Source organism: Salminus brasiliensis, unplaced genomic scaffold (genome assembly GCF_030463535.1).
Source record: "Salminus brasiliensis unplaced genomic scaffold, fSalBra1.hap2 scaffold_157, whole genome shotgun sequence".
Lineage (NCBI taxonomy): Eukaryota > Metazoa > Chordata > Actinopteri > Characiformes > Bryconidae > Salminus > Salminus brasiliensis.
Window position 1 is genome coordinate 15,131 of NW_027326688.1, and position 19,515 is coordinate 34,645.

A 19,515-nucleotide genomic window follows, 5' to 3' on the forward strand; every position below is an offset into this window, starting at 1 on the left:
AGTCCATGTGATTAAAAAAAGACTGAGACGGTGGAAACGACACTAAACATTCATCTTTGGGCTCCCTCAGACCTTATTTACATGTAAGTGCTTTAAGTTCTCTGACCTCTGCTGTACAAGGTTTTCAAGAACAGTCAGAATTGACCCCTTCAGGCTCCGCCCACAATTGTTTTTTATAGCTACTACTGGGAAATTTACAGAACACCGGCTATTGGATTGTTCTTAATTTTAAAGGATGTTTAATTTGTGTGTGTGTGTGTGTGTGTGTGTGTGTGTGTGTGTGTGCTCTCCGGTGGCTTTGTTTGGGTTGAATAGGATTTCTGCTGTCATTCTGTAAACCTGGTAACTGCTAAGTAAAAATGGCTGTGTGGGCGGAGTGACTGCTGTACGGCACAGATACGGGATGTAGGAAACTCATACCTCCGACAGCAACTGCCTTATGTTTTCAGTTTACGTGTGTGTGTGTGTGTGTGTGTGTGTGTGTGTGTGTGTGTGCACGCACACATTAGACCCAGGCCTGCCAGCCGGGGAACAAGCGGCTGAGGTTTTTGGGGTCCATGGCCTGCTGGATGAGGAGGTTAACCTGTCCACCCACACTGAGCACCGCCCCCTCCTCCACACCCTTCAGCTTCTCCTGCAGCCGCAGCAGAACCCGCTCCGCCACCTTGTTGAAACTCTGACTATCACTGTCACAAGAAACAAGAAAGTGGCCAACGTGTCAGAACAGACCTTTCCACCCATCATCAACACACTGTACTGAGTTAATAATAATTAATATTAACAAAGTAATACAACACTGAACCACTGTGGGGGGGAATACAGCTGATACTGGGTCACAGGACTGAGCAAGCAAGCAAATAACAGTGAGGCAGTGTTGGCCAACAACCTAACCCAGAGTTTCGGTTCAGGCTGGACGTACAGCACCAGTCCAGTACCAGCCTCTTCTGTTATTGGGGTAGCGTACGTCTCTGTACAGATCTGAAAAAACACGCCTTCTGAATTCAGAACATGGTACTAGACAGCTCCCATTTGCTGTCTAAGGGAAGGGGCCGGGGCAGGGATGTGGTTCTAGGGGACATGCCCAGATTAAATTCTGCGGGTCTGAGCTGGTTTCCTGTTGTCCTAAACATACAGAATCAAATAATTGTGTGTGTGTGTACAAGGCCCCAAACCTGGCTTTGCGATATGCCTCAGGCTCCTCTCCGGCAGGTGTGGGGTTGAGGGTGGCATTCAGTTCAGCCTGCTCATCCTGCTGCTGTTGCAGGTGGAAAGCTTTCAGCGGGTTCATTGTCCAATCAAACAATGGATCATACAGCAACACCTGTATACACACACACACACACACACACACACACACACACACACACACACACACACACACCTATTGCTGACTTATCTGATCCATAAAAGCATTGATGGGACACTCTGGAGGAGCTTCCCCTGAGCATAAAGTCACCGAGAATAACTATGAAGGGGTATGGGGGTATGAAGCCCCCAGCCAAAAGTGAAAATTGCCAAACATGAAGACATCAGGTTTTTTGAGTAACAGTGGTGATGTTATACTAATAAAGTGTTGAGGTGTGGTACTGATAGCTAAATGCTATCAAATCTCTACAGCAATTTTCCACAATCTAGTGTAAAGTCTACCTGTTTAACAGATTTATTTCATCAACAGTTTTCTACAAACATAAGCATATACCTCCACTATGGTCAACAGAACTTCTTGAGAACTCCTCATCACCTCCATGGTCTTCTCACAGCATCTTAGTGAAAAAAGGAATTTTATAAATCATTTATTTAAGCTGAAAGCTAAAATGCACCAAGATCAAGTTAGGGACTGACCTTCTGAAGACTCCCTCCACACCAGCGATACCCATGCCATCCACAATGTCTCGGGACAGCCTGAAAGGCACAGTCTCTGGAGTAGGTAAAATCTTCCCCTGCTCAAAGGCAACACCTATCAAGAGAAACACTGCAGATTAAAACCACTTTACTTTAGATGCTTTACCTTTGATCATCACTTTGTGGGGTTTTGCTTCAGGAATTTCGGAATGAAACTGAAAACGAATCTTTTCGTGTCTCCACTCACCCAGGTCTATGTGGACCAGTTCCGCAGTCTCCTCGTCTATCAGAATATTCTGAATATGCCGATCACCCAGTCCAACGATGTAGCCCACTGTGAGAAACACAATCAATTATAGTGAAGGAATACAGCCCTCAGATGCTCCACTACTGACAGAAAAAACGTCTACACTGATTCCCATTAGCTTGCATTTAAGCATATCTACTATATTAGAGCTGAGCTGGGAAACTGGTTGAAGCTAAGGAAATGTCCCCCTCTTAGACTTAAGCGGTTGTTATTAGACATATTTAAGAGGCTCATCTGCTAAGACACAGTTACACTGTTATTCAATGTTTCAGTACCTATAGATGAAGTCGCTACACTGCGGGTGTACGCCAGCCTTTTCTCCAACCACACGGCTGGATCCAGAAATCTCTCCATGCAGAAGTAGCGAAACACAGGGCGGAAGTTCTGGCAAACCTCTGTGAACGCCTGGAGCTTCATGTCAAATTCCATCCTCTGAGCTTCCTAAACCACATAAGCAGCGCAGCACAGTGATAAGATCAGTTCATACACCATCGCCATCAGGTTAAAAACATGCAATCCAAGGGTCCATTAGACCAAATAGCAGCTTATAGTTGTAATTTAATAGTTGTAATAGTGTAATTATAGAGTAATTTGGGGGAATGTCATTTCGTAATATTGTGTGCTATGTACTACAACTACTAGAAGGTGTACCATCATCTTTTTGCGACAGGCCAGGCTGGTCCAGTCTTTTGGCCGAAAGCGCTTGTGTGCTCCCTTCTGTGGGTCGACCAAAAACTCTCCTATGGGTACAGTACCGGAGCACCACTCCAAAACTCCACTGCGCTGCGAGAAAGGCACCACCTAGGCAAGTACAAGCATCCAAAAAAATGATAAAACGTCCAAGACTGGCACACCGGCACCTCAGTGAGAAGGAAAGCTGGAGGATAAATGAAAGCCATGGTGGAATGAAGCCCTTATGACTGAATTCTAAATGATGAACATGGAGCTTCTGGTCCTGAAAAGCAGAACGGAACTTTACTTTGTATCGGCGAATGTTGAGCTTCCTCTTGCGGGTCTCAGCATTGCGCTGCAGAAGTGTGGAGCACATGTGAAAAACCTGCTGCATCACCGCATCCTGCCTCAGGTCGTCCTGGCCCTGTCAGATCCAACTCACAGCATCAGTAAACAACACTGAGCAGCTCCATTATTCTCACATTACTTCACAGCTGTATAGTTTAGATTTACTGTTAGTTTCACAAAAATGCATGTAGTTCGGATAAGGGGTTATCTGTGCCTGACCCTCTAGATCATCTCTACAGAGTAAGATCCTTTAGAGAGCTGCACTGTACAAATCACACTCCGCTCACTTCAGTTTTAACTGCAGACATGTTTTTCCACTACACAGTAAACCAACTTTACACTGAGATAATCACGCCTACGTGATGTTTATGTTGTCTCACCTTTACTAGCTGTCTCCTGCTCTTTCCATCTGAACCAATGCAATCAATGATCTTGGGCAGGTTGACGCCTCCAGCCAGGTGAAAGTGAGGTCTGAAAGAGCTGATGGTGACCAGATCCTCATATTTGCCTGACGGATCCACCTGCATCAAACACAGACAGACAAATAGTGTGACAGTCGAGGCAACGATATAAACCCAGAAAAGTAGCAGTACACACACTCCGGATCAGGAACTGATATGAACCTTGATGTCCATGGTGGGGATGATGACGCTGTCTAGATCTTTGATTTTCATGATGGGCTGATCTGCTGGAATGGGTATTGCTTCTGTACAAACACACAGAAACATTTAAAACAAACATGAATAAGTATAAAAAACAGCATATTTTGGTATCTGGGTATTTTCTGTTAAATACACATTTTCCCCTTCCTGAAGCATGAATGCAGTGAATTTAGTGACTGACGCATGGTCTCTGATGTTTGTGCAGCACTGTCTACTGAGGGTTTCTTCTTGAGCTTTGGCCATTTTCTGATTTTGCACATTGCAGTATCAAACATTTTCCTTATGATAACTTAATTTCCCCTCTTATCTATATCACACACCCCTACTGCAAACACTGTTCTAATATGCCTCCATGAGAAAATACAGAAAAAAAAAAACTCACTCTTCTCAGTTTTATGCCGATTCACATCCATATATGCCAGGGTGATGTAGGCACTGCAGAGTGTCTCAATTCCCTGGATCATCTGTGCCTTCTGCTTCCGGATCACGTTGATGATTTTCAGCGCCACCTCTGCTCTTTCCTGCAGACCAGAACCACAGATCATCACAAATCAATATCCGAGTAAAACCAGGGCTGTCCCCGTCCACTAAACTTCTTTATTTAATTAAACAGAAGTTCTACATCACTTGTTAATGCACATTTTTGGACTCTCTGACAGGAAGAAACACAGTGTTCTTTTAGATTCATGCTCATACTGCCCTCTAACAGGGCTGATCTTTTTCCAGGAAGCCGCTCTAGTGCGCATCTCTCAGTAAAGTCTTAACAAACCTGTGTGAGAAACTGTGTGAAGATGCTACTGCTACTAATGAAATCTTTACACTGATGTCCAGAACACGCTCAGCGCGTTTTTGTTTGTTTATATGTTGGTAAATAAACAATAGTGATCATCTAGTGAAGGACTAGTTCATTAGGGTTAAAAAAAAGTAGTAGTGACCCTAATGCGAAAGCAGACTAACTGCCTCAGTCTCAGGTGTGTGATGGCTGGTCGAGCGCTGAATGCAAGGGATTGTGTAGAGTGTCGATTGTAAATCTCCCTGGGTATTGGAGAGGAGCTTTGTAAGCGTATAACTTTAATTTATTCATGCAGATATACCAGGTCCAGAGGCGAGGGCTGGCGTGTGCTGTTCCTGGACAGCCGGCTGCGGGAGAAAGTCTCGTCTTTGTTGGCATTGACCAATGCAAGAATAATGAAGAGTGTGTGATGAGGATGGTCCATGGATGCCCGACAGATTAGCTAAATCAAACAACAGAACCAATAAGGCCATTTAGTAAATCCAACACTGGTCTGGACTCCAGTAAACATTTCCTGACCACTTCGAGGAACTAGCTTTTTTTACCTACGCATAATCTGTTAGCCACTCTATAGCTCTAAACTGTGCAGGAACAGATGCATCAACCGTAGCGGTCATTCATTCTTTATGGTAGGTGTACTTAATTAAATGGTAAGTGAGTGTAGCTACAGGGTATAACAAAAACATTACGAGAACAGTCAGGAAACATGAAGTACCTCATTCAGAACATTATGGAACCCCACGTCCTCTGGAGTGAGCGAGTTTGAGAGTTTGGTGCCCATGCGAGCAGCCAACTGGTACATCAGGGGCAGGAACTTGTATGATGGGATCTTTTTCACACCTTCCTACCACACACACAGTCAAACACACACACACACACACACACACACACACACACACACACAATAAAAAACCCTGACCTTTAACCCAATGTAAAGGGATGCTCATAAGTGTGTGCTGAACAGTTCTTGGGAACTATAGTCGCCTCACCTTCATCATATCATTGACGTTTCTGACATCAGCGTTCTCCAGCCAGAGAGAGGCCAGGCGGAAGACCCAGGTGTCATGCTCCTCGCCCAGCTCTAAGCATCGAATGTAATTCTCCACGGCCTTGAGGAGGAAACGCCTGCGGTCAGCCTTCAGGTTGGCCATTGCCCGCACGTCCAGCTCCAGCTCCCTCTGTACCTTCACTGTGTACCTACACCACATCACATTCCACTGTTTTATAACGTTACACACAGCACTGCCGTATATTACCTGCTATAGTGTGGTGGCTTTTCATAGGGGAGGAATCAAACTCCAAACTCACACACAAGGAGGGAAGCAGTGTTCTCCTGCCGAGCGGCTCTAAACACACTATACAGATCTACACACTACGGGAGACGCTGGCAGAAGGAAAAAATAAATAAACAAATGAATAAATTAAGTCACCGACCTGTTGTTGGTCACATTTCTCTCTTTCATGAGAACCACCTCCTCTTTGGCCTTCTCCAGCAGAGCCTGCTTATTCTCAAACTCTGATGACCTCATGTAGTTCTCAATGCCCTGATACTGTGCGTCAGAGAAGCGGGCCAGCGACAGGAAGGCCTGGGTCATCTGGCTCTGCAGTTTGGGGTCTGAAGCCCCACCATGGCCCACAATTGCCTCGACAGCCTGGTCAAACAAAGTCATAAAACTTTAGGTCATAACACTGTAAAATACAAAAAACACAGAATAAATAAATGATTGGCTGCATGTGAGTGAATATCGTCTGATTCTTTTGTGGACAACAATCTTTTTATTCTTGCACCCATAGAAACCAGGATCAGATTTAAAATTAGATTTATCGCAGATTGTGTACAAATCTAAACAGTAGATAGAGAACGATTTAGGTCATATAAAGCCAGTGCTTTTCCCCACAGGGATTCATGTTCATAGGTCCTAATTCTGAGACAGTAGAAGAACACAGAATTATTAATATTTAAATGAACACTTTGTAAAGAAATGCTGTTGTTACTGAAACAAATGGAGGTTACTATCAGAAATGAGATCATGTTAATTAGTCTTACTTTTAAGATTCGTTTGTGAATTTCTTTACTTCATAACTGACTTATGACCCGACTTTGCTCGCCCACATTTCTTCATTCCATAAATAAAATGTGTTTTTCTATTTATTTAACTATTAATAGATGAACATAAGTAACATAATCCTGCCATAATGCCCAGGGGTCCAGTGTGTAAGGGATGTATACCCTCTCCAGGAAGCTCTCTAGTATTACAGCAGGACTCTCCAGACAAGTCTCAGACAGCCAACTTCCACAAAGCCTCAGACACTCAGAGTACACCGGCACCACAGCAGGGTTCACGTCCACCTGTTCTCACACACACACACACGTGCATACACACATACACACAGAAGAAAAACTGTAGAATGGAGCATTAATCTGATCTGATCGTTAGAACCTCAGACTAAACCTCACACAGTCCCTCATTAATGCTGCTCTCTCTCAGCCCTGACAGACTACACCAGCCGGCCCTCAGTTCAAAGCTTCGACTAACCAGATCTTCCAGCTTGTCGATCATTTGTCTGAGCAGTGCCAGGGCCAGCTCTTGCTCCTTTTTCACCCAGAACAACTGGGCCTCCTCCAGCTGCCAGGCCCAGGAGTCAACAGTGCCTCTGCTCACCCCGCTGTGTTGCTTCATTTGAAACACTGCTCGTTCAGCCAGCTGTCAAAGAAAGAGCATTTGGATTGGATTCTCTGCATTTTGGAATAAAAACGTCGACAAATACACACAGATACTAACTATAAGTGTAAACCAAACCTGTGTGTTACCCGCTGAGCGGGCCAGGCTGCACAGCTCCATCAGGTGGGAGGAGTAGGCAGAGTTAAGGTAGCTCTTCCTGTCTTGGTCAGTCTCGCAGGTCAGCAGCGTTTCCTGAATGGAAGACCGCAGAGCCAGGATTGGCTCTACCAGGCTGAAGGCGCTGTCTGTCAGCAGGTCTAAATGCTGATGCCACTTACGGTAGATCTCCACCAGGTCAGAGTCAGTATGAGGGCTAGACGGAACACGGACATAGGCAGAGCTCATCTTCAGACCATATCAGCAGACGCGAGTTTACCTGAGCTACAGAGCTGCTACTGATCCATCTAAACACCAGTTCTTCTCTAACAGAGGGGCACAAGTCCCTTTACCCTAATAACAATGTTTTTACCAATTCACAAGAACTAAAGACCCCCGCTGTGTTTTCCACCCACAGTCCTACCTTAAAAAAAGTGCTTTGACACCGTGCAGCTCCTCGATCATCTGTAAACTACGGAGAGCAGGGTAGAGAGAGGACACAGCCTCCAGACTGCCACGACAGAGCTCCTCTACTCCATTACCCCTGAGAACACACACACACACACACACACACACACACACACACACACACACACACACACACACACAGAGATCAATGGTAAATTACAGTTTAGCAGGCTGACAGGCTGATTGAGTATAGACTGGTTATGTTGGGGGGGGGTGTCTGTTCTGAGCCCACCTGGCATATTTTAGAGTTTGTTCAAACACATAGGCGTCTTTGTCCTTCAGAGCGTGTAAAGCAGTAAACACAGACTCATTGAAGCCAGGATTCAGTTTCTCACTCCTGCTAAATATTGAAGAAAGTGTAAAGTCGATGGTTAATTGTTGGAGTTCACTCCTGAACTAAAGGGTGGTTAAAATATATACATCAAAGCAGTCAGACAAAACCTGAAATTCTGATTCAGGACAAAGACCAACTGCAGATTCCCATCATGGATTCAAAAACAGTAAAAACCGATTAGCAGTGATGCTCTGATTGAATAACATTTATTTCTTCAGTGGAAAATAACTGTGTGTAGGCCTCAGGCTACAGTATGGTTTTATACATTACTCAGAATACACACACACACACACACACGCACACACACACACACACACACACACACACACACACACACACACACACACACACCTCCCAGGCAGGTCTGTGTCCCACTGCGTGCTCCTCCAAGCCGCCTGGAAGTGGCGCTCACAGAGCTCGGGCCCCCACTCAGCCACCTCTGTCTCTAACCCTCTTAGGTAGGTGCTGAGGATTCCACACAGGCCCATGTTCTGAAGACCCTGAATGAGAACAGGTTCACATTTACAGCCACTGCTACAGACCTGGGAAAATGCTGACGCAATGACCACAGAACTGTTAAGCCATTAATTGGTCTAAATTGGGGTACCATACCTCCACTATGCCAACCTGCCTCGTGGCCTCTGGGAGGTTGGAGTGAAGGTCATATGAAGCCAGTGCTTTTCCCCACAGGGATTCATGTTCATATGTCCTAATTCTGAGACAGTAGAAGAACACAGGATTATTAATATTTAAATGAACACTTTGTAAAGAAATGCTGTTGTTCCTAAAACGGATGGAGGTTACTCTCAGAAATGAGATCATGTTATTTAGTCTTACTTTTAAGATTCGTTTGTGAATTATTTCTTTTTCCTTCACAGAACATAATAGTCCTCTGGTGCTCTGCTCTTTTATTAATAAAACTTTTATTAATTCTAGCATTTCTCTTTCTCTGATCAGTCGGTCAGTATATTTAATAATACAGTTGAATTCTTCCTGCATTGTCCAAACCCTCAAGGACAAGACTATTTTCAGTCCTTTAATAACTATATCCTGTTCCTGCATTCTTAAATTTGTCCTGATTCTCCTAAACTAGAATTCTGTTTGTTTAAAAAAAATGGAAGTGTTCTGTTCGTGCTGTAGAACCCTGATCATATCTACTAAAAACACTACCTCACACAAGCTCAACACAAAGCTTACCTGGTTAGAGGATTAATCAACTTGCCACCTCCACACCCGTACAGGCTATCAGGTTCCCCTATGCTCCTGTACACCTCTATCAGCAGGTCCTGCAAATCAGCATACAGAGATACACACCTAACATCCTGAATAGCCAAACATCTAATTAACATCGAACACTGACACACATCAAGCACACAACTGATCGCAAACTGGTCTCGGCTGATCTGCTGAATCTGGGTTAAGAGACAGACGGAACTGTGGTGGAACAGGACTGATGGATACCTGCAGGCTAATGCCAGAGTCCTCCACACTCTTCTCTGACATGCTGCCAATGGACAGGTTCTGGCTGCCGTCCTCAAATGTGATCTTTCTTGATGTTCTAGATTGTGCTCTGAAACACCACGAAAGACACACACACACACACACACACACACACACACACACACACACACACACACAGAACGCATTGTGACCAGGCATTCGGTCATCACCTAGCCCAAAGCTGCTGTACAGTATTATAGAGGGAGACACCCAGTCTAGTGTAGATGTTTTGGGGTCTGGATATTGCTGGGAGGGACTATTTTAGATTGACCTGGTCTCGGTCATCCTGTTCAGTCTGCTCCATCAGTAATCTGCTCACTTCCTCACATAGAAGATACAGTACACAATACAGCTAATGCCTCACTGGAGGAGCCGTGACGTCAAAAAGCAATCAAACCTCAGAAACAGAATGGAACAAGCTGGAACAGAAATTTTTCCAGTGTTTGATTTGATTTCTTCTTCTTTTCCCACTAGTCTTGTTTGGATTCATTGTTCCTTCAGTGATTCTAAACAGTTCCTCTTTTGGTCTCATCTGTCCACAGAACATCTCCCCAGAAGCAGTGCAGAACATTCAGGAGATCTTGGAGACTCAAGATTATGGATTTTAAAAGGCCAAAAAAGTCCTGCAAGCCGTACCTGCGCCTCTCCTCCATGTTGGTGCGGATATTGTCGACATAGATCTCAGAGTACAGCAGCGCTGTGAAATGGGCTGAACAGAGCTGTGCCGCTCGGGCCACTTCCAAATAGTTCAGATCCAGCCAGAAGTTGGACTCGCACACAGTTCCATACTCAGTACTGCAACAGCAAAGTTATCAGTTATTAGCACAAATCAATCAGCTGGGTGACAGAACGAGGAGGACAGAGAAGTACAAACCTGCCCGGCCTCAGCGGACGGCTCTGCTGCCTCAGGTAGTCGATGACTGCCAGCATGGTGCGCAGAGAGCAGTTATCCGGCTGAGTCTGGCTGCTAGAATCCTCCCCTGTTCAACGATATTTCAGTAACGGATCAAATATCTGGTCATCTGATGCCTTAAAATTTCAGTGATTGCCCCGTTACCATTCACTGGATTTACCACTCTGACATTCACAGGGAATCAGGTGAGGATGTGATTTATTAGAGAGCTCATATTAATACTGTGGGCTTGCACAGCGTATCTGACTAACAGAGCAGTCTGCTCCATAGGACTATTTTCACTGTGAACTGGGAAAATTTGGAGGCCAACCAGAAATAAAGCTCGACCTGAATCAGGCAACACGGGGGTGGTGGGCTGGCTGCTGGGGTTGGCTGGTCTGAAGCAGACGGTGAAGAACCTCTGTATGTGTGTGGAGAGGAGTTCCCTCCAGGAGCCGTCCCTGTCCCCCAGGAGCATGTCATGGATGAAGAGGGGCAGAACCCGCTGGCAGAAATCTGTTTTCACCTGCCGAGGAGGATAAGTGAGAATACTAACCGAGCTCCAGTCACATTAATGACAGGGTTGAAGACGCACACTTAAACCTAGAGCCCTCCAGTACAAGGTCAACATCCCTGGACTCACACCAAGTTCCTGTCCCAGCCGAGCAGCCTGTCTGCATCCCAGAGTTTCCATCTGCAATTCAGCTAAACTGTAAACTTTAAATTAAAATCAGAATGAAGGGAGAATACCTCACAGAGCGGTCTGGTCATCAACAGGGCTTCATTTTGGACGCCTCCACTGTCCAACAGAGCAGTACACAATCCTCTCAGCCAGTCCTTGTGTTGACCAGGATGTACTGACCACAGGTCCACACTGTCCAGTCGCTCTCTGGATGAAGGAGGGGCTTCCATTCTCACTGTCTGTTCCTAAACAGATATTAAAAACATGTCTTCTGAAGTAATTAGGGAAACCAGAAATCTGTTTTAAGCTACAGTTTATTCCATGTTCTCTTGTTGAAAAGCTTCTACTCTCTGTGGGCAGCACTGAGACTAAGATCATTATGTGAGACACTTACTTTTTTCTTGGCAGAGCGGAAAGGACTCAGGTAGAGCAGCATTGGGTCTCTCTTGCTCTTGTACATTTCCCAGAAGTCCAAGCCAGGTTGGGTGGCCAGGACATCTTTTAGACACTGAGCAGCAGCCTGACGGACAGAAATACTGAAACACACAGACAAAGCAACAGTGGCTATAGAAAAGCGAAGACTCCAAGAAAAGATCTAGACTAAGTTTAAATGATGGTATTCTTCAGCTCCTCAAAGATGCCATGCTTCTTCAGCACTGAGGAATCACATGCCTTGTAAGGATGGGTTGTACTGTACTCACAGTTTAAACTGTACATCCTGAATTTGTCTGCTAGTGGACCTGCTCATGGCTGGCGTGTTTGGTACACACCAGAGTACAACCTCACCAGGGTCCATCTTACTATAACCCAACCCGTACAGTCTGAACAGCTCAGCTGAACAGCTCAACTACCTGTGGTGCGTCAGAGCATTGTTTATACAGCTAAGGATGATGAAGATCCACTGAGGAAGAGCATCAGGGAAGAGCGCAGCTGCCTGATTGTAGATCTGGTCTTTTCCATGATGCAGAGCAATAGTGGACAGGTCCACAGGCCCAAGTTCCCCCAAGCAACCACCAACAGCCTCTACAACAGAAGCAGCAAGAAAACCTGAGTGTTTAATAATTCAGAAACTTTTACCCAAACCGTCTGTTCTGACCCTCCAACGCCAGTCCGTCACAAACTTCATCCATCAGTGCTTTTAAAGATCACCCTCAACACGCCCAGCGTCTTCAGTGAAGAATGTCAACTGATAACAGGAAGTGCTCACCCAAGATGTCTCGGCCTCCAGGGTGGTTGGCTGCAAGTTTGCACAGCTGCAGGACATTCAGGACCAGCTTGACCAAAACACTTCCCGCTGGGTCAGCTACAACACCGCAGAATATGAGAGAAATCTGTACATTTTCTACATTTAGAGACTGAACATTCAAATTCATTAAAGCTTTAGATGCAGTAAACAGCTAAACAGACATTCTTTCTACAGCACACTGAATGTGTCACACTAATTTCAGCAGAAGGTCAGAGCAGCGTTTAGTATTAGACATCATTATGCAGGGCTCTCAACACTTCTGGGGCATTTCTGAAGCTCTTTGAGACGATGCCTGTTGTAAAATCTGCTAGATCAATAAACCTGAGAAGGAGCCGGAGCAAGTCTCCTCTGAGAACTAAGCGTCTGCAGGCTAACGACTATGAGTTGCTGTACAAACTACTGATTTAAGCAGTCTGAGACTGGACATGATCCTCTGCAGGACTAAACACTCTTTACTGAAATCAGTAACTCTGCTACTTCTGATGAATTAATTTAAACGTTTATTAAACGTTAATGAAACAGTCACACTGACAGTAGAAGTGACAGCGCAGTCTGTTGCTGACCATGGCATTCTTTCAGCAGCTGCCCGATCTGCTGTTTGTGAGTGTGCAGCTGTCTCCTTAAATCCTTCAGGCCCTCCAACCGAGTAAGAGGTAAAGAGTCACAGGACGCCACAGACAGAAAATGATCAATCTCCTACAAAACAGAGAGACGAAAAAATACAAAAAACAGCCAAAATGATCACGTTGTGGGACGAGAGCGGATCATTCCACCCTTATAACTCAAACTTATCATAACCCTTCACATCAACCCATCTGTTCCACCTGAAAGCTCAGAAATGTCTTCATAAATGAAGGATTTTTATATATATATATATATATATATATATATATATATATATATATATATATATATATATATATATATATATAATTTAATATTCACCAAAAAGAAAAATCTACTAATAAATAAGTAAGATGAAGTAAAGCTGAGGTGCACTGCAGTCGCTGGCTAACCTGTCTCAGGGTGAAAGCTCTGGAGCTGTATTTGAGCTCATGCTGGGCTGCTCGCAGCTCTCTGAAGGCTGGCTGGTCAGGGAAAGGCTCCAGTAAGGGAATGGCTCTTCTCAGGTGTCTGTTGTCTGGGTTATCCATCACCAGGAATTTCAGCAGTTTCAGCACCTGACACACAGTAGACAAACACAGTTTAATCAAAGCTGCGATGTTCTGATGAGTAATTAATACAGAAATGTTCAGATTTGAATAGACCATTAGGAGAAATGCTGTATAAGTCTCCTGCTGCTCTGTTTTACAGAGAAACTGATGAACATGTTTACATGCACCACAACATGAGGTTTAGTAGTGTTCAGTCCATCATGTTTACAGCGCATCATGTTTACCCAGCAGGTTCTAAAAACCTCTCCAGGTTAAAATTAACACCAACATACACGTGGTGTCACTACCTGTATAAAGCCCTGACTCTCTGAACCTGGTTCAGTAGGTCTGAAATTCTCTGTACCGAACTGGTGTGATTCAGTGAACTCACCTGCTGAGATATAACAGGACGCTCAGTGACCTGTGCCGTGAGAGTACCTACAATAACCTGCAGGTGGCTCTCTAGAGCGTCGTCACAAAAGTGGACAGCAGTTTGGCAGACGGTGGCCAGCAGATCGCAGCACAAAGCAAGACTGCGTGTAGAAACCTCGTCTTGCTGGAGTGACCTTAAGACAACACAGGGTGTCACTTTAAAAAGCAGGTGACCGAATCACCCGGTGTTTCATCAGACAAATGAAATAATTATGAGATTTAATTTGAGAAGAATTCTGAGGTCTAGAAACGGCTAGATCAGACACCACAGCACATCATTAGAGAACGTCTGAGTGTCTGATAATGTGCTATTACAGACCTCCATCACTAGTGTGTGCGTGACCTGTTTGAGTTAGAGGTGTGTGTGTGCGTGCGCGTGTGTGTGCGTGACCTGTTTGAGTTAGAGGTGTGTGTGTGCGCGTGACCTGTTTGAGTTAGAGGTGTGTGTGTTTGTGTGTGTGTGTGTGTGCGTGTGTGTGTGTGTGACCTGTTTGAGTTAGAGGTGTGTGTGTGCATGGTATTTCAGTGTGTGTACACAGACCTGCTGTTGATCTGATGTATGAGGGTGTAAATAATGTCTCGGAGCACAAAAGCCCAGGCTCCACCCAGTCCATCCTTCACCTCCTGCAGCAGCAGGTTCACAAACAGGTGATACATCATCAGGATGCGGTGTCTTTCATAAGCGTTGGTGGTCTCAGCTGCTCTTTCACACACTGAGGCCAGGATCTTCTGCATGGACATCTGGTAAAGAACAGAACCCATAAAAACACACTAGTGACTTTAACTGGATTTAGAGAGAAGCAGTGTGTAAAGAGATTTTTTGAGAATAGAGAATATTTAGAGAACTGCTGCATCGTGCTGGTTTCAAAATATAAACCTTACATAATCAAAGTACTGATCAATATAAACACAACACACAAATAATAACATTAACATATTTCATTATATTAAGCCTACATTCAGACTATGTCAAAGAAACTAAATTTACCCATTTTAACTCTGTTCTAACCACTTCAGGAACTTCTTCCTCAGACATCTCATATAATTACTAATTACTGATGTCTGGTCTTTTATATAACTGGATCTATTTATATGATCAAATAATCTAATAATCTAAATCTTCTACATATTTAAAACAAGAAACACATCCCCTGTTAAAATAAAATATCACAAAGTAAATAAATAAAGTCAGAGCCTCACCGGCGTCTTGGACAGAATGGTCACCAGAGACTTGTGATTAGCACTGTGGCAGCTGCTCAGGTAGTGTAACGTAGCTTTGATCACCTTAGAGCTGAAGAAGGGAGGATTGGGTGCAGGATCCAGCTCCCTGGTAGAAAAGGACATGACACCGCATCACCCAGAGGTGTTGAACCAATCTAATAAAACTGTTTATTACACTGTTTCTGATTGGTCATCAGCAGGACGTTCAGGTGTAGATTTGTATGGTGTTTTTTCTTTCTTGGAAAATTTGCAGGCTATTGGCTAATTAAGATTGCTGCTCTTGTGATTAGACAGCTGCATCCATCCAGCTTATGAATTCAATGAAAAATAAATAAATTAGTCTTACAGCTCTACTGAAGCGCAGCCATGTTTCATATTAACTTCTCAGATGATAATTAATATATTACCCGATAAATTTCTGTAGTCCTCCGCTTTCTGCAGTAGAGGCTCCGGCACCCTCATACAGGGTCATCAGCAGCTCCACCACAATGTCCGGCAGGTTGCTACATATCAGATTGTCGATTTGCTGGAAAATAACCAAAGAAAGTTTGGCACATTCTCCATTCTGCATTTTCTTTAAGAGATTTCCCTTTTCTAATGTCTGTGACCAGAGAGGCAATTTTTACTTCTCTTCTTCCAACAAAATCCCTACAGGAGCTGAATATTTACACACTCACAGGTTAGCAGGACTGACTGATGAACATCTTCAGTCTGGATGACTAAACTGCACAAATCCTCCATTATCTGGTTTTATTGCTATGATAAAAAAAAAGACATCTCACTGAATTCTGATTGGGAACTGATGATGCAAATTCTTCCTTCTGGTAACTAGACTGATTGGCTTAATGACCTGAACAATGTTTATTTTGTCCTCTAAAGGTAAAGGTAAAGGTGCACGTATTTGTCACTGTACACTGTACAGCGAAATGTGTCCTCCGCATTTAACCCATCTGGTAGTGAACACACACTCACACACACACACATGTGTTAGGGGCAGTGAGTACACACACACACCCAGAGCGGTGGGCAGCCAACTCCAGCGCCCGGGGAGCAGAGAGGGTAAAGGGCCTTGCTCAAGGGCCCAACAGTGGCAGCTTGCCGAGCCTGGGAATCGAACCCACAACCCTGTTATCGATATCTCGGCGCTCTAACCGCTGAGCCACCACTGCCCCCACAGCCACCACTCTACTCCTGCAACCAGATAAATAATAATAAAATCAAATAAACCAGACTAATAGAAAAGCAAGATGTAATCCATATATCATGTCTGATTTTCATGTGTTTTTTTTTTTTTTTTTTTTTTTTACATTAGACCCCCCCCCTCCATTCGTTCTAAATTCGGCGAGATCTGTACTGAAGTTTAAGGAGCTCCCACCTGTTTACCCAGACAGTCACTGTCTTTCAGTAGGTCATACACCCGGTGAGCCTTCTCCCTCTGCTGAGCCACGTGGGTGTCTTGACCCGGAAGGGCGAAATGCGGCAGGATATTCACCATGATCTTTGGGAAGCAACTACCTAGGAGCTTCTTCCAGTCCTGCTGAAGATGACTGCCGATAGACCTCACCTGCTCAAAGTCGTTGAGGAAGACCAAGTGAGGGATAAGCACGTGATAGGACGACCTGAGACGGAGAACGGAGTTAGGAGAACACTCTGACCCTGTTCACATCACTAATCTAAAGCTTCTGAGAATGGTCCACCCCTAAAATAATATCTGGTCAGCAGTCGTCCTGCAGAGGTCCATGTTCACAGATGAATAATGTGAATCTGAGTGACATCAAAAGGTAGATGAACCTAATAAACTAGACAGCGGTCTCCTGCATTCTCTACCTGTAAAACTCCTCCAGAGTGCTGTAGTTCAGCAGTGTATAGGGGAAGGACTGCAGTGTGTAGCTGGAGTCCGTCTCTCTCTGAGCCAGCCACTCGGCCACCAGGTAATACAGGTGAGAGCAGACAAACGCCTTGGAGCTTCTATAGCCCAAAGATCGAGACACACTACCCAGCACCTGCGAGGTTAGCACAAAGAAAAGCCTTTAGCTAAGCACAAACATCTGCTGCCACTGAGACGGTTCTACAACCGCGGTCAGCCATACCTTTTTAACAAGTTGCTCCTCAATTCCATTCTCCTTGTAGGACTGAAAGAGAGCAAAGAGGGCCTGTTTCTCACACACTGGACTACAGCACATCACCTCGGAGAGACTCTTCAGCAGAGTGGCCCTCCGATTAAACTTCTCATCAGGCAGGTCCTCTGGGGCTCCATTCCTCTGGGAAAGCAGAATGCATTGTGGGTGAAGGTAGATAGTAGAGAATAATCTGTAAACAGCACCAAACAGTGGACAATAAACCGAACAGTAAGAGGCAGCCGACTGCACATCTGCCCACTATACTTCCTGCAAGAGATCATGATGGACTACCGCTGGGAGCTTCTCTGTGCCACATAAGATGGGTTTGACAGGCAGCACTCAATACAGAGTACAGTGGGAAAGTCCAAGGAGCTCAGAGAAGACCTGATAAGGATAATCGTAGATTTACACACGTCAGGAATGTCTCCTGGAGTCGTTTCTAAACATCTGCATGATCATCAGTTCCCACAGCTGTACCTACAGTAAGAGCAGGTAATCAGGAGGTGGAGCTTCTTCTGCTGTCCCCCTCAGCCGAGTGTCACTGTCTACAGTCAAGCCAGTTCTCCATCACCATGGACTGAGTGGATGCTGTGAGAAGCCTTCGCTGCAGCGCCCGGGGAGCAGAGGGGCTTAAGAGCCCAACAGCTTAGTGAACCCAGGTCTCGAACCCTCAACCCTGTCATCATTAGCCACTGAGCCACCACCGCTCTTAGAGAAACCACCGATCCCAAACGCACATCACAGGTGGTCGTGGCAGTCAGTACGCGTCAGGAAACAATACATTTCATTTTTCAGCAAAACATCACAGGTTCTGCAGTACAGTTCTAGACCTCTAGCACTAATCAATTGCCTGATTTGTTATTTAGAGATTTACCTGGATTTTCATCCCCTCCTGAGCCCTCAGGTAGACATTCTCAAAGGCTGTCTGTTGATGTTTCAGTGGGAGAATTTTTTTTGGGTCTCTACCCTGAATAGTCTTCTCCAGGAATAATCTGCAGATGGTAAAAGTAAGCAGAACCCAGTTCAACATCAGATTAGATCAGACTGCACATTTTATAAGCAAATGAACATTTAGGCCTGATCGACATTCAGACCAGTTATCAACAGCAGAAGCTCACCTTTCCACATTCATGGCTGCTAGCATCCGAACATGGTGGTGGGAGTCAGAAAGGTGTGAGGGCAGGACCACACACACCGGAAGCTCCTCCTCCCTCAGAGCCAAGATCGCCCACTTACTGCAAGGGTCAGCCTGCACACATACAATAAAAGAAAAATCAATCTGAATTTTTTCATTTCTGACGCTTACAGGAATAATTTAGACACTAGATTTCACTTTAAGATCAAAATGTGTTCATCACAGAGATTTAGTACAAATAAACGTGCCTCGGTCGATCAGCTGCACTTAGAACGGTCAGTCCTGAGTACATACGTACCTCGAGCAAAGCAAGTAAACAGTGGCCCAGAGCTGCCCTTACAGCTGAAGTACATTTGCCACTTCTACCCAAGATGCTGTTAAGAGAGACATGATTTATCTTAAAGGCAGTAAAATGACTAACTATCTAAATCAGAATTACAAAAAAGAACCACATACTCTACGGGGGCTTACGTGTCGCTCACCTAAAGCCTGAGACCACCTTGAGCAGTGTCCCCCGTACGTGATCCATCTCCTCATCCCCTTCAGTCGCGCACCTGCCTCGACCCAGGCTGCGCACACAGGGCAGCAGGGCCAAAACGATGGCAGCACACACTTCCTGGTCTTGCCGATACAGAGAGCACACATCCCTGTCCGAATGCAAAAGATCATCAGAAAATCATCTACCGATCCAGCCGTCCAAAAAGATCTGTCCATTCCACCAGTTCAGCAAAGCTTTACAAGGCGGATCAACACGACTAGCAGAAAGCGGTCCTTACGCAAGAGGTCTGAGCAGGAAATCAAACTCTTCATCAGTCAGAGATATCTCCTCTGCAGGAAGTCCCTTCAGGAGAAGCAGGTACTGAGAGAGAGAGAGAGAGAGAGAGAGAA

General features: G+C 44.9%; 1 protein-coding gene across 1 annotated transcript; it reads right to left on the minus strand.

The window, feature by feature from the left end:
- Nucleotides 1-238: 238 nt before the first annotated feature.
- On the minus strand, nucleotides 239-19,492 carry LOC140548883 (serine-protein kinase ATM-like; the record flags this gene model as incomplete). The annotated part of the gene is made up of 45 exons (XM_072672065.1): nucleotides 239-686; nucleotides 1,173-1,321; nucleotides 1,700-1,763; nucleotides 1,843-1,957; nucleotides 2,090-2,176; nucleotides 2,425-2,590; nucleotides 2,801-2,950; nucleotides 3,129-3,245; nucleotides 3,550-3,690; nucleotides 3,793-3,875; nucleotides 4,214-4,352; nucleotides 4,926-5,066; nucleotides 5,340-5,468; nucleotides 5,614-5,821; nucleotides 6,059-6,276; nucleotides 6,855-6,974; nucleotides 7,162-7,329; nucleotides 7,426-7,660; nucleotides 7,868-7,987; nucleotides 8,144-8,248; nucleotides 8,597-8,745; nucleotides 8,858-8,960; nucleotides 9,443-9,531; nucleotides 9,707-9,815; nucleotides 10,382-10,540; nucleotides 10,620-10,725; nucleotides 10,986-11,163; nucleotides 11,388-11,564; nucleotides 11,714-11,855; nucleotides 12,171-12,342; nucleotides 12,527-12,622; nucleotides 13,129-13,261; nucleotides 13,582-13,746; nucleotides 14,111-14,285; nucleotides 14,693-14,892; nucleotides 15,352-15,478; nucleotides 15,780-15,898; nucleotides 16,748-16,991; nucleotides 17,200-17,375; nucleotides 17,463-17,633; nucleotides 18,367-18,484; nucleotides 18,611-18,741; nucleotides 18,926-19,001; nucleotides 19,110-19,274; nucleotides 19,404-19,492. Coding segments are annotated over 45 exons (6,405 nt in total), but the record flags the coding sequence as incomplete, so codon positions are not given.
- Nucleotides 19,493-19,515: the final 23 nt, after the last annotated feature.